Source organism: Molothrus ater, chromosome 14 (genome assembly GCF_012460135.2).
Source record: "Molothrus ater isolate BHLD 08-10-18 breed brown headed cowbird chromosome 14, BPBGC_Mater_1.1, whole genome shotgun sequence".
Taxonomy (NCBI): domain Eukaryota; kingdom Metazoa; phylum Chordata; class Aves; order Passeriformes; family Icteridae; genus Molothrus; species Molothrus ater.
This window is the reverse complement of record NC_050491.2, coordinates 14936780-14963360: the sequence shown is the minus strand read 5'-3', so window position 1 is coordinate 14963360 and position 26581 is coordinate 14936780. Positions and strand designations below refer to the sequence as shown.

Here is a 26581-nt window from a genome sequence, read left to right as displayed (position 1 = left end):
AGAAAATGTCCTTTTTAAGGAAATAGAGCTCTATAAATCTCAGTGGCACTGAATGTTTCCTGTATTTGGGTTTTACCACTGCAAAACCGTCCTTCATTCTCCTGCCTTACCCAGAGTCACAGAGGTGCCTGTGATCCATCCTGCCCCAAATTTCCTACTGAATTAGCCCTCCTAAGTGTTTCCAAATGTAGTTACTGATTTATTCCTTTTTAAATTGCTGATTTCTTAGAAACAATGTGGCATCTGGAGAGGACAAGGTCACCAAGCTGAAGGTTACCATGGTGGCTTGGGATCGATACGATGCCACCGTCATCACTGCAGTCAACAATTTCCTCCTCAAAGTGTGGAACTCGTCCACAGGGCAGCTTCTCCATAGCTTATCTGTGAGTACAATTCCAGGGGGCAATCCCAAGTGGATGTAGATCACTCTAAGATTGATTTGAGGCTGAACTCATCACCATTCCCATGACAAGGGTTTGGTGTTGAAGTATCCAGCTGTCCCTGCCTGCTGGGAGGAGGGTGCACCATGGGGACAGGAGCTGATGTGCAGGATCCTGGTGATTGCTGGGAACCCTTTGGAGGCTTCATTTGTGCCCTGGTGTCTCCTTCCTCCCTGTCCCTCCCCATCTCAGCAGTGCTGAGCAGTGACACTGCCAAGCCTGTGGCAGGAATGGTGACCAAGCACAGGACATGAGGTGTCCTGGGTGACTCCCTGATCTGGGATGTCCTCTCAGTGACTCCCAGCACATCTGGAGTGCTGGGAGAAATATGGAGAAATAAAACTTTTTTTTTTCCCCTGCTGTCGTTGCAGGGTCATGATGATGAAGTTTTTGTTCTGGAGGCTCATCCCTTTGACCAAAGGATTGTGCTTTCGGCGGGACACGATGGGAATATTTTTGTTTGGGATATAGACAAAGGAACAAAAATTCGCAATTACTTTAACATGGTAAGAAGGATCACAGAAGGTTTGGTTTTTTCTTTTTTCACAAAACTGGTCTTGAGACAAAAGCAGATTTCATTAAATACCTCCAGAGCCAGTACAGCTCTGAGATCTTTGGTGGTCTTGCCCTATGACTGCCATTAACATGAAATGTAGACTTCCGGGTGGTTGTTCCACAACATACATTAAAAGTTGGGCTGAAATTTCAGGACAGAGAGAAAATGTGAAGTTTTACTTTGTTATTCAGTTTAACTCTAATAAATAAAAGTGTAAATCAGTCTTGAGCAAGATGAGAAATCACAGAATCAGTACGTGTTGGAGCGCAAGGGAAATGTTTGTGAAAATGCTCTTATAGAGAGTGTCTGGTTGTGAAAGGAATTCTCTGTGCTTGGTACAGATTGAGGGCCAAGGCCACGGAGCTGTTTTTGATTGCAAGTTCTCACCAGATGGGCAGCATTTTGCCTGCACAGACTCTCATGGACATCTGCTACTATTTGGTTTTGGATGCAATAAATATTATGAAAAGGTGGGTTGAATGAATTTTAAACTCTTCCCTGTCTTGACCTGATTTTGTCTTAGGAGTATTTGTGTTACAATTTATTCCCTCAACCTGCCCCAGACAAAATAATAATTGGGTCATGGAGCAGTTGCTGTTCATCTAAATCAAAAAGATTTAGACAAGAGACTCTATAGATAGAGGAGAAAAGCGTTAACTTCTCTGTCCACCTTTCTTGCCTATTTTACTGTTGAATTTCTGCATCAGGCCTTGGTAATAAACCACATTTGTGGTAGGAATCTGTTCTCTGTCATAACATTCCTTGTGCTGATCCCAAGTGTAGGAGTTGTGCTTTATGGGAGCCATTCCAGAGCAGCAAGACAGCTGCAAATGGCCATTGGTTTATTTCCTGAATTGCTTTTCTTTCAGATTCCTGATCAGATGTTCTTCCACACGGATTACCGGCCCCTCATCCGGGATGCCAATAATTATGTGCTGGATGAGCAGACTCAACAGGCTCCACACCTTATGCCTCCTCCATTCCTGGTGGATGTTGATGGAAATCCTCATCCCACGAGATTCCAGAGGCTGGTGCCAGGGAGGGAAAATTGCAAGGATGAACAACTTATTCCTCAGCTGGGATATGTGGCTAATGGTATTCTGTCTGAAGCTCATGAATAATACAAGTGTGGCACAGTACTGAGCACCAGCTCCTGGGATGGTGTTGTGAGGATGTATAAATTTATGGTTTAAATTCAATATACAGGTAGAAGAGGGGGTGGGGTTATGTGTGGAATCAAATTGACTGGAGGGAAGAGTATTCCATAATCTGTGGATTTTTCCCAGGTATATGGCAGATGTTTAAAGCATTGTCTATTAACCTCTGTAACTGTGGATATGAGAAAGCAGCAGGAAAGTGAGGAGGACATGGAAAGCCAGCTTTTGTTTTTTAAAAGAGTTCTTTTTTCTTGTAGACACAAACTTTAGCAAAATGCTGATCTCCAAAAAGACCTTCCATTCTTACCTACTGAAGTATTATTTCTTTCTGCTGTTTCTAATGGCTTGTATTTATGTTCTACATGTGGTCTGGAGTTTTAGGATTTTATTGTAACTTCTCTTCTAAACTTTGCCTCCATTTATTACATGAGAGCAGAAAGCCAGCTGGTGATCAGATGTTTTGCAGAGCAGGCAAATTGTGGTGCAGAGTTTTAAATGGGATTATTTCTGTGCTCTTGGCTAATACAGAAATCCATCATTTCAACAGCATTTGTGGTTTTGTTCTTGTCAAGGTGATGGTGAAGTGGTTGAACAAGTCATCGGGCAGCAAACCAATGACCAGGATGAGAGTATCCTTGATGGAATGATCAGAGAGCTCCAGAGGGAACAAGATTTGAGACTAATTAATGAAGGAGAAACTCTTCCAAACCCTCCCCTCAACAGATCCCACTCTGTTAATGGAGGTCAGTGTCCAGCCTTATCTTCATCAGTTCCTTCCTTATCACAGGAAGGACTGATCAAAATGTTAATGTTTGTTCTGACACATTGTCTTTGAAGTTCTTTTCTCTCCTCTTCTTGTACACCCTGTTAACCCCTGTGGAGCACTGGGATGTTCTGTGGATTCCAACAGGGGAATTATAAATTTAAGGGGCAGCTGAGGGCACCCAATGGTCTAACTGGGCTGTATCTGATTGTTTGGAGTTATTAGACTGGAATTATTCCTGTTATAAACCAGTTTCCTGAAAAATAAGCATGAAGTTCACTGTGTTGTGTTGATATCAGTGCAGAGATGAAGCTTCATAACTGCAAAATGCCAAAATGAAAGCATATAATTAGGGGCTGTCAGTGGAATACAGTGTTGTGACAGACTAATGGTTTCCTGCTGCAGCACAAGGCTGAGCATCAGTGCTAATAAAATAAACATGCTGCTCTGTCTTAGTGTTTCCTTAGAAAGCTTGAGATTATTCTCCTGGTAAGTGTTCTGCTACTGTGATTTTATTTTTAATACACAGAGTGATTAAAAATTGAAACCACACTCAATGAGATGTGAGCAGCTGAGTGAGTGCAGCTGATGGGAGGGAGCAGATGCCCAGCACTGTGCTGCAAGTCAGCCTGAGCCTTGGGAGAATTCACAGCTGCTAATAAATCATTTTTAGGTTAAGTGACTGATTACATGTGTTTGAAGTAGATTTCCTGGCAAAGCTCATTAGGATTTGGATGTGGAATTGTTTGTGTTTCAATCCAAGAAGGAGTAAAAAAATATCAGGGAAAAATATGAAAATGCATTTTTGCTTTGATCTAAGTTGATATTTCAAAAAGGTTGCCTAAAAGGCAGCTTCAGCTCACACGAAGTCTTTTCTGCTGCTTAGGATATGTTGATGTGTGGTACAGTCCCAGTTCCCAGTTACTTGTGTGTCCCTATAGTTGTGCAAAGGAGTTTCCAGATATGGGTAGTGTGGAAATCAAAGCAGTTCCCTTCTAGAGCTTGCATTGATCAGTGACTTTGCCCACATGAACTGCCCATTTGAGTAATTTAATTGGAGTATGTTTAGCGTATTTAAACAGCCAGATATTTTTATATAGCTTTGCACAACCATAAATGCAATATTATCATTTGATATACAGTGTTTAAGCCTGTGGGAATTGTGAGGGAAAAGTAAGGACAGTGATGGCAGTGATTCTGTTATTATCAGCCTTTGTTTATCGATCTTTGTGCCTTTAAATTGTGGATGGGATACAGGGAAGGAATTGTTGCCTATGAGGGTGGTGAGACCCTGGCACAGGCTGGCCAGAGAAGCTGTGGCTGCCCCAGGATCCCTGGAAGTGCCCAAGGCAAGGTTGGACAGGGCTTGGAGCACCTGGGCTAGTGGAAGGTGTCCCATGGCGGAGGCTGGCACTGATCTCTAAGATCCCTCCTCATTCAACCACCCTGTGACTCCATGATTTTATTGGTGCTCCATGGAAGTGAAGAAGCCCTTTCTTTCTCTCTCCCAGCTCTTCGCAGCCCAGGCTTGGAGGTGGCCTCTCCTCCCAACGTGGGGCTGCGGCGCAGCGGGCAGATCGAGGGCGTGCGGCAGATGCACCTCAACGCGCCCCGCAGCCAGATGGCCACCGAGAGGGACCTCATGGCCTGGAGCAGGAGGGTGGTGGTCAACGAGCTCCCTCCAGGCATCAGCAAGTAAGAGGCTCAGAGTGGGATGAGACATTCAGTGCTGTAATGTGGAATGATCCTTCCATACTCCTGGGATGAGTTTTCGGCTTTGGCGCTTGGTTGGTTGGGTTGTTTGGAATATTGGGATCAGAATGGAGTTGAGAATGGTAATTCCTTCTTTTCACAATTCAGTCTTTATTCACTACTCCAAGTACTACATTTCCCTCAAGCTTTATTTAAAAAAGACTTGAAAATAATTTTAATACATTTGAAAATAATTATGGCTGCTCAGCTAACGAATTTGCTTCTTTAACTTGTGATTCCAGGAGCAAATGGGTGGATGCTGCTAGGGGTTTTTATGCACAGATTTCTTAGAACAGCACAAGTATTTTAATGTGTATATTAAGGAGGCTGTTGAGTTCCATGATGATTTAATGAGTTTAATGTGTGTTTCTTATTTAATTAGGGTCCAGGAAGAATGTCGAGCTGCCAAAGGTGAAATAGAAATCAGTTTATACACTGCTGACAAGAAGAGAAAGCCATCCCACACATTACAACGGGTGAGTTAGTGCCCTGAAAGAGACAACCTGGTTGGGAAGCAGTTCTGAGCACTGAGCAACAAAAATAAGACCAACAAAAAAACCCAAACCAATTTTATTGAATTATTTAGAAGATCAATAGTCTTAATTGTTTCTCTGGCTCACTGTCTTCTTCCTTCTGTAACTGTGATTTGGCTGTCTCTAATATCCAAATAGTGGTAAATCTCTATCCTTGGGGTTTCAGTGGTGGGAAGATGCTGGGAAAGGAAAATCGCAGAGCCACAGTGGGTTTTCAGTTTGACTTGTGGAAAACAGAGGTGCCAAACTTTTACAAGGGCTAGATTTATCTTATGCAGAGACTGCAGGAATTTTTTAGAAAAGAATGGTATTTTCAATCATTTCCTTTCCAAAGACTGCTACTTTATAAAGTAGAATTTCTCTTGGACCAAGAATCAGCACCTAAAAACATCCGCAATGTGTTGGAGATACTGTCTAATTCTACAAGGATTTCTTACTGCTCAGTTGTAACTGGGGTGTAACACTCAGCCACTGTCACCAGGCACCTTTTCAGTGTGTGACTGATGAGTGGCTCCCTGATGTGTCCCTGTTTGTGCCCTGGCAGAGCGAGCTGCAGGCGGGCGGCGGGCGCTCGCTGCGCAGGAACCAGCGGAAGCGGCAGCACGCGTACCAGACGCGCTCCACCATCGAGCACAGCCAGCAGGGAGCCAGCCACAACCCCTGTGCCCGCCACGAGTCTGACAGCTCCTCTGAGGTCTGAGCCTCCCTGCAGCCCCCAGCAGCTTCCCCCTTCCCAAATCCACGCTAAGGTTCCGCGTGTCTGCTGGAGGGAGGAAGTTTGTGCAGCCGAAGCTCAGTTTGAGCTGGAGCTGCCAGGACTGGGGTGGGGGGCAGTAAAAAGAGGTTTTTCAAATGTATTCGTGGCAAAAGGCAGTGTAAAAATAATATTGGCCTGTTCCAGGATGGGGATGGTCACCTCATGAACAGGGACAGGGCAGAGGGATTTGACACATTCTTTGTGTCCATCTTCAACATGGATGGTGGAGCAAGGGGGTCCCAGTGCTCTAAGCTGGTGGACCATGAGTGAGAGTGATCAACTCCCAGTCAGCCCTGAGCTTGTGTGGGGTCTGCTGCTCCAGCTGGATTGCTACAAATCAATGGGGTCTGAGAGAATGCATCCAAGAATCCTCAAATTGCTGCTGATGCTATCACAGAGCCTCTCTTGATGATTTTTTGAGCAGTCTTGGGAATCCAGAGAGGTTGTGGCAGGGACAGGACCCAGGGAATGGCTGGAGCTGTGCCAGGGCAGGCTCAGGCTGGAGATCAGGAAAAGGTTCTTCCCCCAGAGGGTGCTGGGCACTGCCCAGGCTCCCAGGACACAGCCCCAAGGCTGCCAGAGCTCCAGGAGGGTTAGGACAGCCCTGCCAGGGATGCACAGGGTGGGATTGTTGGGCAGGGCAAGGAGCTGAGCTCTCATCCTTGTGGGTCCCTTCCAGCTCAGGATATTCTGAGATTCTCCGCATGGGAAGAAACACTCGGGTCATTGAGTCCCTGGGATTTGTGGTGTTCCTGTGGCATGTTAGTCTTGGAGAGTGAAGGATCATTTACCTAAATGCCAGGACAGGGTTCAAAAGTAGCTTAAAACAGCTCCTGTATTTTTGGAAACCTGAAACATTTTCAAGTAAATTTAACTGGGTTGTGTTAAACCACTTGCTATTTTGGGATTTCATGCAGCACATGGTCTGGGTCAGGACTTTGATTTCATTTTGCAGTGCTTTGATTTCATCTACAACTGTAGACTGCTTTTGAAAGAGATTGAGTATTGGTATTTATCATTGATTTTGGCAAGGGAAGGACTTAAAATATACCAGATAAATATAACTTGTTCTCCTTAAGGAAGAGAGTGAACATTGCTGCTTTGTAAAAGCATTGAAAATAGAGAAGAGCTCAAAAAGCTGGGCCCTGGGCACTAAAATCAAACACTTAAAGAACAACTCATTCTGTGGTTCTGATATAATTAAAATTCACTTTTGTTCTAAAGGAGCTATATAAGGATATATTATAATATTAATTAAGGTATAGGGAGAAATTGTGGATTTATTTCTTTGAAGCTAAACCAGCCCTTGAATGCAAAGCTTTCCTCATGTGACACAACTTGCTTGCAAACAAAAATGATACATTTTACCCTTGGCCCCAGAGTGAATCCTCTTGTTTTCACTACAGGAAGATGAGACTGTTGGCACAAGTGATGCATCCATGGATGATCCTGTGGCAGCCTGGCAGAGTGAAAGCAGTTCCAGGTACCTCCACTGGGCTCTGAACTGGGAATCCTGGTTTATTACGGGATTTAAGTAGGACAGTTGATACTGAGATACTCAGACTTCATTTTGAAGAAGTCCTGTACTTGTATTATTTGGTATTGAAGAAGTCAGAGCTGGATTTTTAGGGAAGTGCTCTAGTTCTTTAAATGTTCCATGCATTTTTTGCTGCCAGTTCTTATGAAGTCAGTCTGTGAGTCAGTGAGATAATGAGAATTGATATCAACCATAGATGTAGTTTTACTGTGAATTTCAAATTGATAAAAGAATTTACTGAAATTACAAATGAGAGAGCACTTGTTTTTCTCTAAATTCACATGATTCACAAAATTCTGTGCTAATCCTGAGCAGAACCAGGAGAGCAGGTTGAATGTGGTTCAATCCCCTGTGGTAAAAATGGAGTCTTCTGTTCTCTTTCTTACAACTTTTTTATTTTCTACAGTGATTCATCAAGTGAATATTCCGACTGGACAGCAGATGCTGGGATTAATCTGCAGCCTCCAAAGAGACAGACCAGGCAGGCAGCTCGGAAAATCTGTAGTAGTTCTGAAGATGAAAATATGAAGGGAACAAAAGGACTGGAGCCAAAGCGAAGGAAACTGAAACAGCCAAGGAAGAAGGTCAGCACGTGTAATTCTTGGTGTCTTTTGTACTTTATGAATATAAATTTAGGTTTTAGTGGTTGTTTTCCAAGTAAAATATTGTATAAATGGGCATAGAGTAAAAAAAAATATTTATAGAGATCACATTAATTGTGCTACCAGTGGTACAAAGAAATTTTACTGTTTGTTTTATTGAGCTTCCATGTTTCCCACAGGTGGTTCCTCATTTCAAATGCCAATTTTTCCTCTCAGATTTATGCTCTTCACCACAGTCAGGTTTACAACAGGGTGGTTTTGTTGTAAAATTATAATGGATCTGTATTGTATTGGTATGGTCAGATGTCTTTTTCCTGGTATTTTTTAAAGACATTTAGAATATTTATAAAAATACAATTTATTTCCTTATTATAGAACCACAGACTGGCTTGAGTTGTAGAGGTCATAAAGATCATCTTATCCCTCCCCCCAGGCATGGACATTTTAATGATTTATGAATGTTTTAAGGCATTTTAATGATTTATGAAAGTTTTAATTTCCAGTAATATTTACAACAAACCTGTCTTATTCTCTGCTGTTTAGTGGAGATTTTGGGAAGGACAACACTCCACAATTTGCTCTTCCTTGTATCTTACCTGCAGTAACTGCTGCATGATGAGTTTTCCATAGTAGTTAACTGCACTCTGAATATTGTGTTGATTGCATTCTAAACTAATGCAGAAATTTAACTTCTCTATGTGACTTACTGTGTAATGTCCTGATGTGTGTGTTTAGAAAGCCAGTGGGCTGTTGTCCCTGGAAGGGGAGCCCAGTGAGGAGTGGCTGGCCCCGCAGTGGATCCTGGACACCATTCCCCGCCGCTCGCCCTTCGTGCCCCAGATGGGGGATGAGGTACTGCCCTGTCTGGCTTTGGAAAGACAGGTGTCTGCTGAGGGAGGCAGGAGCCTGCCCTGAAATGGACAATGCAAACCCCCTGCCTCCGAGTTGTCATAATTTTTAAATTTAGGGGCTCTCAGGCAAAGATATGGGAGCAGGGATAACAGTTCTTTACTAGGGAAGAAAAAAAAAATAAAATAAACAATGCAGTAATACAAAACAACACTGTCAGAGCCAGAACAGGCCCTGCCCTCCTGTGTGTCAGGGTGGTGGCACAGCCCCATTCGATGGTGGCTCAGCCCTCCTGCAGTGCCAGCTGTGGGATCCTGCACAAGGCGGGAGTTTTCCTCTGCAGCTCCAGGGCTGCTGGAGATGGGCCTGGGCTCCCTCTGGCAATGCAGGGCAGCAGAAGCTGCTCCTCTGGCAATGCACTGGGCAAAGGCTGCTGTGCTGTTCCAAACCTCAGACTGGATCCAGGTAGGAATGCTTGGCTCCTCCCCTGGGCGGAGCATCTCCCCATGGGATGATGGAATTTTATCAGCCATGCAGGAACACTCACTGGCCATGGACAGAAGATAATTAATAATTAATGGCCCATGAACAGAAGAGATCTCCTGCAGGGAGGATTGGCTGTGGGAGAGATAAAGAAAACTGCCCAATTACAGAAGATGACTGCTCCACCTCTGACAGATGGAATAGAATACACACTCCCATTTCCAACCTAAGACATCCTCAGCAGTTCCCACATTCCAGTCAGCAGCTCTGCTTGTTTTGGACTCTTCTACCCAGCAATATTTGCAGGGAATTGTGCTCAGGACAGGCTGAGTTTTGATAACTTTGTTAATTCCCAGGCAGTTTGTTGCTTACAGATTGATGTCTTGTGTCCCTTTTTCTGCACAGGTAAATTGGGATTAACATGAATAATCAGTTGTGCATCTTCACCTGCACATTTCTTAATGATCTCAGTTTTAAAGCACAGAGCAGGTGCCAATTTGGCTGATAGAAATATTTTTAATTAGAAGAGTGTTTTATGATGAAATAAATAAGTGTGCAATGTGTTCTCAAAGGAACAAGACCTGGTATTATGAACAGGAAGAGCACAATCATTAAAATAATTTGCTCTACTTTTCTCATTTGCTCTTTTTTTTCTCTTTTAATTTTCTCTCTTTTTTTTCTCTTTTTTTTTTTTTTCTCTTTTAAGATCATCTACTTTAGGCAAGGCCATGAAGCTTATGTGAGGGCAGTGAGGAAAGCCAAAATTTACAGTATTAACATGCAAAAACAACCATGGAACAAAATGGAACTCAGGGTAAGTTCAAGAAATACTTCAAAGAGCTGGATGTCTCTGTAATGTTAAACTGACATGAAAAACCAGCATGAAAAATGTAAAGAAAGGATTGCTTTAAAATGCTAATATCAAAGTTTTAATTGTAAATATTAAAGTTAGTTTTTATTAACACAAAGTCTTTACATCTGTTCACTTCCTGGTTTTGGATTTGATTCTCAGGGGTCTCTTTCCACACAAATTATTTTTTCCTGAACACTGAATTCATTCAGAACCCAGCACTGCAGAGCTGTTTGTGGTTCTCTCACCACTCTACAGTGACCTGAGCATTGGGGTTCTGTTTCTTGTTTTTAATGCTGTGGTAAGAAATCATGGGTAAACACCTAAATGTGTGCAGGAGTTCTCTGAAACACTGGATCTTGCTTTGGATGAGCTCCCAAGCCTTAATCCACAGTGTTGCCTTATTTTTTCCTGCTTTCCTCAGATTTCATATCAAGAGCCCATATACGTGCTCATAGTCATTTAACCATGCCAGTGGTTCTATTAATGAAAGTAATTGCTTTACTGGGGAAATACCCAGTTACCAGTCCCAGATATTCAGTGTATTTCCAGCTGTAATTTTCCAAGGCATCCTCAATTTGTGAGGAAAAGGAAATAGCTGTTCACTTAGGATGGGCTTGACAGGACATGAACATAAAGGCTATTGTGGAATTTCCATTTTCAGAGGAAGAATTTCCTTTTTTCCCACTGTGCAAGAGTGAGGGGCACTGGGGTAGGTCAGGGAGAACCTTTGGTGTCCTTAAAACTGGGTTTGTTCCTTAGAACCTTCTTAAATAATTTGTAGGAATCCTGTTCACAAACCTGCCAAGGGAATGAGCTTCTTCATTTTTCTTTTTGAGGTGACAGTGATTGATTTTAGTATTTGGGAAAGAAAAATTAATGGGTGAAATTACCTGTGCTGTAGAGTGGAAACATACTTGGGTTTTATTAATATGTTTCACTTTAAAATGGATATTTCTGTTGTTGGCAAGGTAAAATAATGCTGTTCCATGCTTCTTGCTAACTAGGAACAAGAATTTGTGAAGACTGTAGGAATTAAATATGAAGTTGGGCCTCCCACACTCTGCTGCTTGAAGCTTGCATTCCTGGATCCAATCACAGGCAAGATGACAGGAGAATCCTTTTCCATAAAGTAAGTCACTGAATGCTGATGGCACTGCTCAAGAGCTTTCCTTGCAGTGTAGAAGCTCCCCCCTTTCTTATTTCCCCCTCCTCCTTTCTTATTTCCTGTGCAAGGCATGATGATGGCAGTAATGGTTATCCCAAAGGCATGGAATTTGAGGACTGTGCAGTTCATCTAGAACTGAAATAATAACTTTTTTTGGTCTTATTTCCTGAAGGTACCATGATATGCCAGATGTTATTGATTTCCTTGTGCTGCATCAGTTTTATAATGAAGCCAAAGAAAGGAACTGGCAAATAGGTGAGGATTTTTTTCCCCAATTCCATGTGTTTTGCACCATTTCTGCAGCTGTTTAATAGGACACGGTGTCTTTATTACTTGATGTAAAGGGCTATGAACACGTGATATTGTAAAGATTATTGGAAACTTTTGTTTGATGTTTGCTGCAATTCCTGTAGCAAAAAAAAAAAAAAAAAAAAAAGAGAAATGAGAGAAACTGTTCTAAGGGCAGTGACAGCAGGAAAATCCCCTGATTTGTTGGGATCTGAAGTGTGAGGCAGCCATGGGTAATTCCCAGAGATGGGCAAGTCCTGCCCTGAGGGCAAGGGCTCAACTCCTGTGGTGCAAAATGCAAGGATGGAAGGAGGGCATTGACAAAAGAGGGAGTTGATTCTCTAAAAGGAAATATTTAGCAGTTCTTGCTGTTGTTCTTTCTCTGAGTGCAATGTTTGCCCTTGCAGGGGATCGATTTCGCAGTATCATTGATGATGCCTGGTGGTTTGGGACTGTGGAGAGTCAGCAGCCTTTCCAGGCAGAATATCCTGATAGTTCCTTCCAGTGCTACAGTGTCCAGTGAGTATCGCCATGTCCTGGGGCTCCTACACAACTCAGAGCACTTCAGAAATAGGATCAAGAATTAGAATCCCTTTTTCCATTTAAATACATACCCAGACACCTTATTTATTTATTTAATTTCACATATTGTACTTCTTATTTGTTACTTACTATATATTCATTTTATAGTATTTTGAGTATTTACTTAATTTTTTAATTTATTCCTAAAGCGACAATTCTGGTATAAATAGCAGTGCAATGACTGTGTAGGAGATACAAGAGGAAAATAAGGAGTTGGAATATCTGATTCCTAACTGGAGTGACCTTTTGGGTCAAGTCTGGTAAAGAAAAGGTGTGTCTTTATATTCAGCTCTAACTTGTGCATTTGAATGAATTTTTTAATAGCTGGGACAACAATGAAAGAGAGAGGATGAGTCCATGGGACATGGAACCAATCCCAGAAGGAAGTAAGTGTGTGTTGGATTCCTGTCCCTGCACAAAGCAAACAGCTCTGGGGCCCTGCATTTACCCTCTGGAATTGTTCCTCTGCAGCTGCTTATCCGGAGGAGGTCGGTGCTGGGGTTCCTGTTACCCCAGAGGAGCTGACAGCTCTTCTCTACAAGCCCCAGGAGGGAGAGTGGGGGGCCCATTCCAGAGATGAAGAATGTGAACGAGTAATCCGGGGGATTGAGCAGCTTCTTTCCCTTGGTATGTTTGGAGAGAAAAGGGGGAAGGATTAACAATAGCAGGGAGGTGGCACAGGACTGGGGAGTAGATGGGATGGAGTGCTGGGACTTGAAATGTACTCAACTAAATTACTGAAAAGAGCCTTTTAAATTTCATATTTCAGTTTCCAAGCTAAATTCCCTTTTTTTCTGGGGCTTCACCTGATTTCCTTCAGTGGAGCTTCCCAGTGGGTCATATCTAAAGGTGAAAGAGCAAAACAATAATTAAACCCCTCAAAACCAACCAACAAATCATCACTAAATACCCTCACCCCCAAATTCCTTGTAACTGGTTTGTAACCATTTAATAGCACACTGTGCTTTAAATTCTGCCTCTGTTTACACCCAGGGCATGTGTGTGTTCTTACTCAGTGTTGCACGCTGTAGTATTCCTGTTGTAAGTGCAAATGCCTCGTTCCTTTCAGTCAGATTGGCTGTTGGCACACAAATCTCAGATGTGCTACTTAAACAAAAAGTGCTTTTTCAAGAGCAGGAATAGATGGTACAAGAGGAGGAACCCTGCCCTGTGGGTAGTGACATTCTCAGCTGTAGATCTGCGTTGCTTTTGCTGAATTCTTCGAAAGAAACCCCAGAAACCATTAAAAGGAATCTTGGTGGAACATCCCTTGGAGGCATCTAAATCATTGTGGTCTTTTGTCTTGCAGACATTTCTAATCCCTTTGCTGTTCCAGTGGACCTTAGTGCCTATCCCATGTATTGCACTGTTGTTGCTTATCCAACTGACCTCACCACCATCAGGAGGAGGCTTGAAAACAGGTTTTATAGGTGAGTTTGGGTTTGTAGCTGACATTTATTGCTTTTATTATTATGTGGAGCTGAATGCTGTTTTAAGTCCCTTCAGCAACTGCAGAAGATCAGATTGGCTTTGGGCAAAGTGAGTCTTCCTGAATAACAAATTCTCCTGGCCATGTTGTTAAGGCAAAAGCTGCTGTAGCTGGATCTGGAGTGTTGGTTGAACACCCTGAGCCTGGCTCTGTGTTGGAGGCAGAACATGTTTGCTTTGTTTCCATCCCTACTGCCTTTGAGCAGGGGCTTTGCTTGTGTTACACTTGCCAGAAGGGGATTGAATGATGCTGGAAACTGGAAATCTTGGTTTTCCCAGTTAATTTGGGAATAAATAATGTCCTGTTCTTATTTTCCCCGTTTGACGACAACCTGTTTCTGCTTGATCTGAATTCCTAATTCCATTTTTTACCAAAGAATCCTACTGAGCATGGAAGAAAAATAACACCTTCCTCTCCATCCCATTCCTTAAATGTTGTGTATTTTTCAGGAGAATCTCTGCCCTGATGTGGGAGGTGAGATACATTGAACACAATGCCAGGACTTTCAATGAGCCAGACAGCCCCATAGTCAAGGCAGCCAAAATTGTGACAGATGTCCTGCTCCGCTTCATTGGGTGAGTTTGGACCTCACAGACCCCACAGCTCCAATCCCTGGGATCCTTCATTGTGTTCCTTGGTTTTTGTCATTGTCCTGCAGAGATCAGAGCTGTACTGATATATTAGAAATCTACAACAAGGTGAAAGCAGAAGACCTGAGCAGTACTGATGAGGAAGAGGAGGTAAGATAATTTCCTTCCTTTTTAAAATTCAGCACATGAAAGAAAATTTATTTTTGTTGAGTCTTTATTTTGTGGGTAATTGCACTGAGATTTGGAGATGAGGCTGTTCAGGCTCACCTGAGACAATAAGCTCCCTGAAGTAAAAATGCTTCTTGGAACTGCCTGTCTTTAATCTTCTCTCAGTACATGATGTTTTGTGGGAAGGATGAGTAATGAGGGGAGCTGGGAAGTGGAGCTGTTACTCAGTCAGAAGGACAACAGCTCTCCATTGTCAACGAGGCAGCAGAGCTGATTTTCTTATGTAATTCTGTGTCATTTCCCATCAGTTGATCCCTGGAGTGAAATGTCAGGTAGAATCCAGGGTGGATATCACTGCCTTGAGCTGCTTCCCTCTCCTGACACCTTCTCCCTCCCCTTCAGTGCAGTTTGAAATGTGCTGTAGTTCCTGTTGCCAATTGCCCTATGGTTGTTGTTGGCTGGTTTTTAACCCTTTTTCCATGGCTGAGGGTTTTCCAGACCTGCCTGTGTGTGATCATTCCCTTTGCCTTTAGGTGGCAGAAGTGGATGTGGATTCAGATGCTCCAGGCACTTCCTCTGGGAAGAGACGAGTGAGTAAAATTTCTGCTGTGGTCATTTTTTTAAATTTGATTTTAAAGAAAATATCTCCAGCAGTCAAATTTCGATGCAACTGATAAATATAGCAAGGCTGGAGCTGAAATATTGCAGCTTCTCATGGGTTTGAGAATTCTATATGTCCAGAAAAGGCAAATTTGTTTGATTTGTCTAATTTGCATATTGCTGTGCCATCAGCTGTGCTTTAATCTTCCTGGATTTCTGTTTTTAATTGGGTAATGCTTTAATTGCAGAATGCTGGGAGATTAGTGGGAACTTCAAGGGAACAGTGTGAATATTGTGATACCATCTGTAATGCCTGTTTCCCTGCAGGTGAGACGAAGGGTGAAGAGGCAGCCCATGAAAGCCAGTGCTGATGCTTGGAAGGAGCAGTGCCAGCAGCTCTTAAACCTGATTTATGAACGAGAGGACTCAGAGCCTTTCAGGCAGCCTGTTGATCTCTTCTCTTACCCTGTAAGTGCAGCTTCCACTCCAGAATTGCTCCTCCTTTGGCAGAACTTCCATGCTGGGCATGGCTCTGTCCTCTCCCTTTATGAGCTGATGTTTTCTGGGAATTACCTGCAACATCTCTGAAAGTAAACTAATGACTTGGGCCACTGGATGAACGCTGAGGTGATGTCACTGCTGTAGGATTTGAGAGCTTTGATGTCCTCTTGTGTGTTCTCACAGGATTATCGAGATATTGTAGACACTCCCATGGACTTCAGCACTGTGAAAGAAACCTTGGAAGCAGGAAACTACACCAGTCCCTTGGAATTCTACAAAGATATTCGTTTAATATTCTGCAACTCTAAAGCTTACACTCCTAATAAGAAGTCTCGTGTAAGTAATAAATTTTAATGCCTGTTTTTTTAACAAAGACCTTGGCCCTACATGAATAAAACACATGAAATAAGGTCTGAAGAGCAAAGCACTGCTTGGTGTAATAAAAATAACCAGGATACACCAATTCTGTGGTTATAAACTTGCTTTGTTCTGCTCTTCCAGATGACTTCTAACATCCATTTTCATCTGGGACGATGGTTGCAGGTGTTCCTTGCAATATTTGTAACTGGTCACCAGTTGCTTTTATTTTTTCAATAATTTATCCCTGTAAACAAGGCTATCAGCTTGATAACTGCACATATTGTGGATGAGGCTACACAAAGGCAAGGCCTAGAAAGAGGACAGGAAAGTGGTTTAAAGATTTTGACATCTAGTTCACCAGGGATGTGAACTGTGCAAAAACAAAGATGAGGAAATGTGAAATCCAGTTGTTTTTCCCTTGGTATTCAAGTTATCTTAAGGCCTGTTTCCATGTTTCATGGGGATTGACAAAGGGGACAGTAATCCAGAAATCCATTTTCCTTCAACTCTGGAAATACTTTGTACTGTTACTAAATCCTTTTAAGAAAACACTTTCTGTTGCAAGAATACACATGGCCCATGGAAGGAAATATTCTGTAAAGAGCCTCATAGTGGAACATCAGTGTAAATTTTTTATTTGTGCTACAAAGTCTGGACATCTCTGGGATGTTTTTTTTGGTTGATCTTCAAATTATTCGACTCTAATAAGCCTGACCATTTTCCCTCACTGCAGATTTACAGCATGACCCTTCGACTCTCTGCCTTATTTGAGAATCACATGAAAAACATCATCTCTGAGTACAAGTCAGCAATGCAATGCCAGAAGAGGAGAAGACCTCGGTACCGAAAACGGCTGAGGAGCAGCAGCAGCTCCCCCTCAACCAGCAGAGCATCCAGGTAAAGCAGGCATGGGGAGCCTGGCTGGCACTGCCATTCCAGAGGAACGGGTAGATGTGCTACTGGGAATAACCAGCAGCAGTGTTGCTCATTTCCTGATGAACTTGCTCTTTTGGGAGATAAAATCATGCTCAATTTGTAGTTTCTAATTCTGGTAAGTGAAAGATGATGTGGTTACAAGTGTTCCCTCTGGAGGAAATGAAAGATCAGCTGTCTCTTTACCTTTTGGCTGTTGAAAAAATGTTGTGTAACACTTCACTGCCTTCATCTGATACATTATCTAAGTAAACTGACTGTTGGTTTTAAAAGGGGGGATAAAACCTTGTCCCTGCAAACTCCTATACCTTTAGCAAACAGCACCATGGTGTAACTATTTTTAGTGTTATCACACCTGGAAGAAGGGATCACTTTGCAGGAGAAATCAGTTTTGTATTTGAGTCTGTGGTGATAACAGATTTTTCTCTTTGGGGTATTCTATATTTTGCAGCCCAAAAGGGAAACAGAAGCAGGTGAAGATTCAACCTAAACCCAACCAAAATACCTCACTGCCCCTGACCAGGACTAACTCTTCAGTCTCATCTCATGGTGAGGAAATCCAGCCTTTCTCTTAGAGCAGCTTGTCTGTGCAGGTTCAGTCATGTCCTCATGAGGCACATGCAAAACCTGCCTGCTGAAGGAACAAAGTCCTGAAATGTGTTGTCTGTAGGTTGTTTTAGCTGAGTTTGGCTGTTGGGCAGTCCTGGGGAAGGATCAGGGAATTGGGAGCCTGGGTCTGGCTGTGATAAGAATTATTCCAGTGACAAAAGCCCAGACTTCTTGTGTATGGGCCTCTCTCTACAGCAGCGAAGGATAATTAATTAAATTAATCCTACTTGGGGTTACACTCAGGAGGAATCTGTCTTTCCATGGCTGCAGAGCAGCTTGGTGAGATTACCCTGACTTGGGCTGTTGACAGAACCTCCCCAGATAAAGCCCTGTAAACAGAGCATAAAAATCACCCTTGTCCCCTTGTGGTGTCCTGTCTTAAGTTTCAGATACAGCAGAAGAACCTCTGGGTTCAGCCACTGGTGAAGAGCTGGAGGGTCAACCATCTTCATCAGGTTCAAATGCACAGAGCCGGAGTGGAAATGCCATAGACCCAGGGAAAAGCAGACCAGTCAGGAGCAAATCTACACCAGTGAAACAAGGTGAGAAATAATAATTCTGTGCTGTGACAAACTGGTTTCACTAGGGATGAAAGATCTTGCTTCTGTCTGATGTTTATTGCCTCAGTGTAGCATTGTTTATATTCCTAAACCATAGCAAAAAATTGAATTTACTTTGCTCCTTTACTCTGTGGTGTCTTGTCTGAGGTATGGAATGCAGACGATTCCATGTACACCTTAAAAAGTCCTTTAAAACTTTAAAGTCCTTTAAAATCCTTCCAGTTGGAAAACTTGATTGCACTTAAACTCCTACAGTTCCTTCAGGAGTTACAGACAGCAAACAAACCAAGAGAATCCCCATCCCAAAACCTTCGCCTTTATTAATCAAGCTGAAACCAAAGATGAAAAAAAATTACAAAAATATTTAAGTATTTTTCTCACATGCAGAACAAAGTAGTTGTGATTAGAAGGGAAACAGTTCAGGTGTGGTAATCTGGGGGATGAGTTACTCAGAGTTCCCACCAAGGTGGGCACTACATGGGCATTTCCTGAACCCTGGAGCCTTTCCCAAGTCCACACTCCTGTGCTGTAGCAGTGCTGGATGCTGCAGGTGAGCTTTTCCTGTCCTAAAGAAGATATTTAATCCTCATTGTCACATTCATAACCCTGAAAACATGGAGGATTTTGGGTCCCAAGCCAGCAAGATACTTGACTGAATTTTCATTTAAGGTGTTCAGCAATCCCTGTGAGCTTTCTTGTGTCATTGACTTTCTTGAATTATTCTTTCCATTAATATTCTCTGGACTAAGTCTTTTGAGAACATGCATTTGATAGGGAATAAATGCTGCTTGCACAATGTTATTTTTGTGTATGTATAGTTTTGAAATGGATTTTAGAGTTTTCCATTTTTGAAATGGAGTTTAGAGCCTTGGCACCCCAGGTAGGATTCACCTGGCTGAGTTTTAGATGTTTGTGTCCAACCTGGTCACTCCAGGCTCCTATTTTTGCCTGGATCTTCACTGAACTCTTGCTCAGGAGAGTTTGCAGTCATTGCTTCCAGGTAAAAACTGTGTTTACTTTGGTAGATTTTCCTCTTAGAGCACCTGCTTGTGTCCACAGCACTTGAAGGGTGAGTAATTCCCAGTGGATCATCCCTGAGCACACCTCAGAGACAGCTGAAGAGAATCCCAAAGGCAACTGAGGCAAATCCCACTTTTTGTGTCCTGTTTGGCTGTGGTGTGATGTTGATGGGTTATTTTGTTACTTTGCTTAGATCACTCTCCTGATGGGCCCCTCACCAATGGGGATGGCAGAGAACCCCGGGCAGGAGTCAAGAGGAAGCTGCTGAGCGCCTCAGAAGAGGATGAGCACCTGGAGGAGGCGGAGGAGGAGGAGGAAAAGAAGAGAGAATTAAAGGAAAAGTCTGGTTTGTCTTCATCAGAAAGTGGGGAATCGGGATCCAGCTCCAGCTCTGACAGCAGAAGTGGCTCTGATTCCGACTCGGAATCAACCTCCAGGACAGACCAGGATTACATCGACGGCGACCACGACTACAGCAAAGTTGTGCAATCCAAAAAACCCAAACGCAAAATCAAACGGAAACTCACCGGGGGCAAACGGAATTGGCAGGGCCGAGGCACAGGGAGGAGGGGCAGATGGGGCAGGTGGGGCAGGTGGAGCAGAGGGGGACGAGGGGGCAGAGGTGGAAGAGGCTGCGGCAGAGGAAGAGGCGGCGGCCGGGGAGGAAGGAGAGGCCGAGGAGGCCGAGGGGCCTCACGAGGAGCCACCAGAGCGAAACGCGCCCGGCTCGCCGACGATGAGTTTGAAAACCTCTTTGGGGGACAGTTTGGGGAGAACGTGTTTGGAGGGAGGTTCAGCCGACCCCCTCGGATCAAAACCAGGAACGAGGGCAGGAGGACTGTCCTGTACAACGACGACTCCGACAATGACAATTTTGTGCACACCGAGGATCCTTTGAACCTTGGTACTTCCAGGTCAGGCAGGGTGCGGAAAATGACAGAAAAAGCCAGGGTCAGCCATCTCATGGGATGGAATTATTGACAGATGGAAAACTTTGGAACAATTTTAAAAGAACTTCAATGGCCTTCTACTGCAGGGATTTTACCAGAAATTCTACCAAGCAAGTTGTGCGGGGACTCCACTCACGTTTCACAGTGGTGCTTTTCCATCCTGTCAGTTTGTGTTTGTTTTAAAGCTTCAGATCTCCACACGTCATTGGTCAAAACAAGCCTTAGTCATTAGGCCTTAAATTACAGAAATTCTTCCCCACACACTACAAGTTCATCACATTACAGAGGCTTCCAGCTTCTCAGTAAGAACATGACATTTTCGAGTCACGCTTATGACTTCTCTCCCTCGTTTTGTTTTTGTATTATAGAAATAGCACCTTCTTACAGAGTTTTTATGTGGTTTCTGCCATAAATCCTTAGACACAGTAATAATTATAACTTTTGCACAATACACCAATCCTAAAGGCAGCTATAAAATGTTTACAGTTTCTATATTGTAAGAAGGATCTGGATTATTTTAATCTTCCCAGGCCAAACGTTGATGGAATTGTGCTGAACTGAAGTATGTTCATACTACAGTTTTGGGGGTCCTGATGTGCTTTCTATCGGTTCTTTATCCGTGTAAAAACAGTGACAAAGGGTTGGTGCCTTGTAAATATGTAGCAAACCTTTGATGTGGTGTGTCCTATGTGTGCATTAACTTTATTAAAAAGAGAATACTTGAGAAGTATGAATATCTAGACAAAAGGTGCCAAATGCAAAAGTTACTTGCATCTATTTTCTTTTTGTCCTCTCATATTTTTATAGTATTAATCGAGATCGTGCAGCTAAAGGGGTGACTTCAACATTTGAAAGGTTCCTCCTCTTCAAAGCATGATTTTTAATAGTAGCTCAGCTACCTCTTATTTACAACTACTGGAAACTGAAAAGAAAATAGATGCTGTTATTCAGAGCATGGTGAAGAAGAGGCGAGAAGGAGCGTAGAGGGGTGGAAGTTGTGAGTAGCTGTATCTTCCTTGTGTTACCACCATAAAAACAACTGCAGTGGTTCTCAGAGATGTTTGGGGCAGGTGGGGATTTGCTTGTGCCAAGAGGCTGCTTGGCCCCACTGCCTCATGCTCCACGGAAATGTGGTTTGGGCCCGCTGGCCCCTTGGAGGTGCTGAGGGAGCTGTCGTCCCCCCAGACTGACTCTTGTGTCTCAAGCTTCCAGAAGAGAATTCCTGTTGCACTGTGCTCTTGTTGTCCTGGGAAATGCTGACTTGAAACCCTCTGGCAGTGGTAGTGCAGTTGGTGAGGAGATCCCTGCTCTGGCTCCTCGGCGACCTCGGCGGTGGCATGGGCTGAGCTGGAGGTGAGCGGCCTCTTCCTTCCTTCCTGGGCTCTCCTGGAATAGATGTGGGATTCCAATTTCCTCCCCTTGTCTGACAGTTCAGAGCCAGGTTACAGAGAGAACAAGTCAGAACAGACTACAAAGTTCCAGTGGAGTTTTTCAAGGTTTTTAGGTTTTTTTTAAGCTTTCATCCAATATCCTGAAGTTCTTCTGTGCACAGCTTGGTCAATAATTCTGGAAAACCTCAGGCAGCAAAGAGTGACCCATGTATATTCTCAGATGCAGAAGGAATTTAATTTTTGACTTTCTATATTAAGCACTAGCTATTTTATCTCGCTTTCCAAAAAAAAAAAAAAAATCCTAGTTAGATGCAAAAATGACTTGAAAATAAAAAAAGCAGAGGTTTAGTTTTGTGATGGAGGAGAGTATATCCTAAATTGCTCATTAATATGAGTTTATGGTACAGTACAAAACCCACACTTTTAATTTTGTAAGGAATGTTTGGAATCAGCTGTAATCCATTGCTAGACTTGATTTGGTTTTTGATGGGGGGTGGGGAAAAAAACAAGTGGAGAGGCTCTCCTAGTTCTGTATTGGGCTTTAAAGTATAAACACCTGTCCTATCATCTCTCTCATATATCTGTATATATACACACATTTATATTGATAAGAAATGTATTATTTGTTTGACTGATTGGTCTTTTTACATATGGTAACCAGGAATAGCATGTATGCATCAGTCCATAGTTGGAATCATATCCCTTAGATCAGTCCTGTGAGCTAATGTAAACACTATGGGTTCTATCCTAAAGCCTGAAAAGCTTGAAATGCAAAAGAAATGCTTTTTTCCTCTATTTCTGACTGGCCGAAAATCCACTTATTCCTTATTTATTTTGTGTAGTGGTCGGGGAGAGAGAAACCACAGGGATTCCAGAGAAATCATTTTATAAGTTGGTGTATTTTAGCAGCAGTTAGAGTAAGATTAAATATGTTCTTAACTGTATCTTTTCTCTGTACTGTGAAGATACCAGTGAAGCATCACTTTGCTGTGGCGTAAGTATTACTGTGTCCCATGACTGAGCTAGAGCAGGGGGTGCTGGGACAGCAGAATTTAGTGTAAAAATTGAAAAAAAAAAGCTTCTTTTTCTTTGTGCATGAAAACCTTTTATAAGCATGACAAATAACTTGGGTTTAGAGCTGTTATTTTTGCTTGGATTTGTGTCTGGATTCTTTCTCTGAGTTGGGCAGTTGATTTTTCATAGTTCTGTGGAAATAATTACACTTCCGTAGGCACTTGGATGCTCTCATATCCCAAATCCTATCAGGAGCCACTTACAGGTGTGGTAAACTTAGGATAAGCCCACCAGGTTATCCAGGTGCATCAGAAGCAGGATTTAAAGTGATTTAAACCAACCAAAAGCTGAGCTGTGGGCAGGCTGCAGAGTCAGGAATGTGCTGTCTTTCCTTGCACTCCCAACAAAAACCTCCAGACTCTGCCTAGGGAATGGGATTTAAGGTCTGATTGTGAATGGGGTTCCTGAGGGTGAGCAGGCAGGCCAGGAGCTCCTCGGTTCTGCAGATGTTTGGGCATTGGTGCCTCTGTTCCCTTGAGATGTCCCACTGGCAGATCCAATGCTGAGCTGCTGGGACACCTCAGGGCCCTTGGGGACACCCTGGGAAAGGCTCCAGGCCCCCACACTCCATCCTGCAGAGACAGGGCTGAAATCCTGGGTGTGTTTGCTCTCAGCATCTCCCAGCTCCAATCCAGTGTCCCTGCAGCTCCCCTTTCTCTCCAGACCACGGCATGGATGGCAGAGCTTGTTTGGCAGTAGTGAGGTGCTGTTGTCTTGGATATTAGGGAGTTTTTTTTCATGGAAAGAGTGGTCAGGCAGTGGAAGAGGCTGCCCAGGGAGGTGACAGAGTCACCATCCACGAACTGAGCACATGTGGCCCTTGGTGGTCCAGTGGCCATGATGGGATGTGGTTGTAGGTTGGACTTGATGATCTTGGAGCCTTTTCCAACCTTAATAATTCCATTGTTCAGCCCAGACTTCACCTGGTTTTTATTTTCTCCATCACCATTTATTTTCCTCTTTGCCATGCCCCACCTCTGTCCTGTAGTTTCCCTTTATAGACTATTTATTTATTCTCTTGGAAACTTCGGGTATCATGATGAATTTTATTTCAGCTGCCAGGCTGTTAGGTTTAATCCAAACCTTTCTGTCGGTGCTTGAACTCGGATGAATTTGGGCAGTTTTATCCCTCGTCCCTCTTTCCATCACTCCTTTCTCCATCAGCCAAGAAGAGGCCATCCCCTAATCCCAATCACCCCCACCCTGCAGACACAAAAACTAAAAAAAATTGGGGAGAAATAATTCTTGGAGTATTTTTGGCTGCTTCAAATTCTGCATCCTGTTTGCATAGTTTCATTTTCCTGGAATGTTTTCCTCAATGTCCATCTCAGCTGCTCCTCCTGTGGGGAAGCAGAAGGGCTGAATAGTTCAGAGAGCATGGAAAGGAACTGGCACCAGGGGTGTAGCGGAGAGTTTTTAATTAATGTTAAAAATTAAAATATTTGGAGGCTCTCTTGACTCCCAAAAGCAAGATGACCCTTGCAAAGCATTTGGATCTATCAGGAATTTCTCTGTGCTTCAAATAACAGAATATTAATGTAAAAAAATCATTTTAAATCACTGATTTTTGATAAAAACTTGATTCATTCCATCTTTGAGTGGTGAACACCAGGGAAAAGTGAACAGCTGTAGGTTTGAGGATGTTGTGTCCTGATATCTGGAGCGTCCTGTCATGAATTCCATGGGTTAAAAACGTCTTTGTGTGTTTACATGTCTTAATTTTATCTTTTTATTTAAAAAACATCCTGCAGAGTTTTATAAAATACTGATGATTTCCTGAAGGAGCAGTTAACCCTCCAAGGCTAACTCTATATTTAATAGGTAGGGAGCTGTTGTTGTGTTCTTACAATGTGTATTATAGCAAATCCCTGCGCATGAGTGACAGAGACTTTTCAACTCTTCAATATATCCGAGGTTTACACATGGTAAAAAAAAACTCCTTTATGTACAGTAAGTAACAGCCTGCAAAATTTAGTCTAAAAACTCGTCTTTTTTTAGTCTTAGAAATGCAAAAACCTGTTGGAAGCTTGTATATTTCTACTACGTTGTGTTCGGCCCACAGCAAACTCACACAACTGTGCTATGAATCCCTGAAAAATTTAGATTTCCAGTGGGAATTGCTGTCACAGCCTTAACTCTAGTGTTCTAAAAATGGTGCTGAAATACATTTTTGTGTGTGGATGTGGGTACCTGATGCGAGTCTGTGAGACTTCCAAGGCAAACCAAGCACTTGGAGTTACTACTCCTGGTAGTAACTTCAGCCACGCTGGGGAGCTGGCAAATGTGTAAATAGTTGGGAAATAATTCCACCAGTGGGAAATCAGGAGCAGTTCCTGGGTTTGGGGGTTTTCACTGGCAAGCACTGCGGATCTTCCTGGGTTTGGGTCTGTGAGGAGCTGTTTTGGGGGAGGGGGGTGAAATCCTGCCGGGATATTTGCAGGTAAAATCCAAATCTGCAGTTTCTCTTCCTAAAATTCTTCCTCAGAGAGTGGTGGCTGCTCGGGTGTGCTCAGAACTCAATGTCTGAGGATTATTTTTCTGTAGAAATATTAATTCAGGCTCTTCATTCCTCCATGAGTCATTAGAGCAGATTTCATGTAGAAATACCACTTGATGTCAGAGCAAAATTCACATGATTTAGGCTCTCCAGGTCGTGTTCTGGATTTAAAATACTCCAAAAATGCACAAAACTATTAGAATTATGTCTACTTTCTATATTATTTTTTTTCAGGTGATATTTATGCCCATATCTTCACATCCGCTATCTCAGGTCCCTTTAATGAATACTTCAGGGATTTTGATGCCACATGTTGGCAGACCAAATGTAATATTTATATGCAATGAGCTGTTAGTTTTTTGTATTGTACAAATGTAAATTTGTAAAGATTTTTTTCTAGAGTTTTTTTGAAGTCACTGATGTAATCTAGGATGTTTCATTTTCCAGCTGTGGGATTGTCTTAATAAAAAAAATAAAAAGAGAAACTCTTACTTTGGTTTTGCATTGCTTCCTGAGTAGCTGACACATTAAAAGGTTTAAAAAATTTTTTTTAAAATGTAGGTTAAATGGAGGTTTTAATGTAAAAAAAAATTGCTTCTTGATGCAACTGGCTAATTTTATAGTTTTAATTTGAAGTTTTATAAACTGGATTTAGAAATTTTATTTATAAATGGATAGAGAAGCTTTTATACACTGTGATGGTCTTGAGCAGGATGGGATGGAGACCCTCACTCCAATCACCATCCAATCTGGCTCTAAAATCCCATTTTTCTGGGAAAAAAGGGTAGAAGTAGCTAATAGTTTCTTGGAAAAAGAAGGGGAATATGCCTGAAAGTGCTGTGAAATGGCTAAAAATGCCATGAAAGGAGCAGAGGAGGAGGAGGAGGCTCTGGGCGAGGTCCCTCAGCCACTGTGGGACCCGGGTGGGTTCAGGTGGTGACAGCTCCAGAGGAAGGTTGTACCTGCTACCTAAGGCTTATTTCATGGGAAACAAGGAATTGCTCCTCTGCTCTTGCCCTTGATAAACAGCAGTGATAAGATTGTTTAAACAGGGATTTTGGGGGTGGATGGGGCTGGGTTTGTGTAGAGCTGCTGGGGGGGGGATCTGCGCTTGGCCAGGGGCAGGTGCTGACAATAAATACATGGAATAAATAGTCTCAGCAGGAATTTCTTCCTGGAAAGGGTGGCCAGGCATTGGAAGGAGCTGCCCAGGGAGGTGCTGGAGTCCTCACCCCTGGAGGGGTGTCCAAGGAAGGACTGGAGGTGGCACTCAGTGCTCTGGGCTGGGGACAAGATGGGCATCAGGCACAGGTTGGACTCGGTGGTCTGGGAGGCCTTTTCCAGCATTAATGATTCTGGGATTCTGTCATTCTAATTTGACTTTTCCCCTCATTAATCTGCTGACTTATTTGACATTTCACTTTATTGTGTTGATTCCAGTGGCATTTCCTCTCTGATGGGAATGAATATCTCCATTTTAACACAACACTCATCCTCCAAACCCCAGGGACAAAAGGGCTTT

General features: G+C 42.9%; 1 protein-coding gene across 1 annotated transcript in view; it reads left to right on the top strand.

The window, feature by feature from the left end:
- Window positions 1-25550, top strand: part of BRWD3 (bromodomain and WD repeat domain containing 3) — a 50150-nt gene extending 24600 nt beyond the window's left edge. Inside the window, exons 14-40 of the mRNA XM_036402460.2 lie at window positions 230-383; window positions 812-946; window positions 1338-1466; window positions 1866-2091; window positions 2726-2896; window positions 4428-4611; window positions 5051-5144; window positions 5746-5895; window positions 7365-7441; window positions 7902-8079; window positions 8833-8949; window positions 10136-10243; window positions 11287-11411; window positions 11620-11702; window positions 12143-12254; window positions 12642-12703; window positions 12789-12944; window positions 13627-13747; window positions 14256-14381; window positions 14465-14546; window positions 15098-15154; window positions 15492-15632; window positions 15849-16001; window positions 16759-16922; window positions 17410-17507; window positions 17951-18109; window positions 19341-25550. Of these exons, the coding sequence (XP_036258353.1) occupies window positions 230-383; window positions 812-946; window positions 1338-1466; window positions 1866-2091; window positions 2726-2896; window positions 4428-4611; window positions 5051-5144; window positions 5746-5895; window positions 7365-7441; window positions 7902-8079; window positions 8833-8949; window positions 10136-10243; window positions 11287-11411; window positions 11620-11702; window positions 12143-12254; window positions 12642-12703; window positions 12789-12944; window positions 13627-13747; window positions 14256-14381; window positions 14465-14546; window positions 15098-15154; window positions 15492-15632; window positions 15849-16001; window positions 16759-16922; window positions 17410-17507; window positions 17951-18109; window positions 19341-20128 (4150 nt within the window). The 3' untranslated portion in view covers window positions 20129-25550. The remainder of the gene's footprint in view (window positions 1-229; window positions 384-811; window positions 947-1337; window positions 1467-1865; window positions 2092-2725; window positions 2897-4427; window positions 4612-5050; window positions 5145-5745; window positions 5896-7364; window positions 7442-7901; window positions 8080-8832; window positions 8950-10135; window positions 10244-11286; window positions 11412-11619; window positions 11703-12142; window positions 12255-12641; window positions 12704-12788; window positions 12945-13626; window positions 13748-14255; window positions 14382-14464; window positions 14547-15097; window positions 15155-15491; window positions 15633-15848; window positions 16002-16758; window positions 16923-17409; window positions 17508-17950; window positions 18110-19340) is intronic.
- Window positions 25551-26581: the final 1031 nt, after the last annotated feature.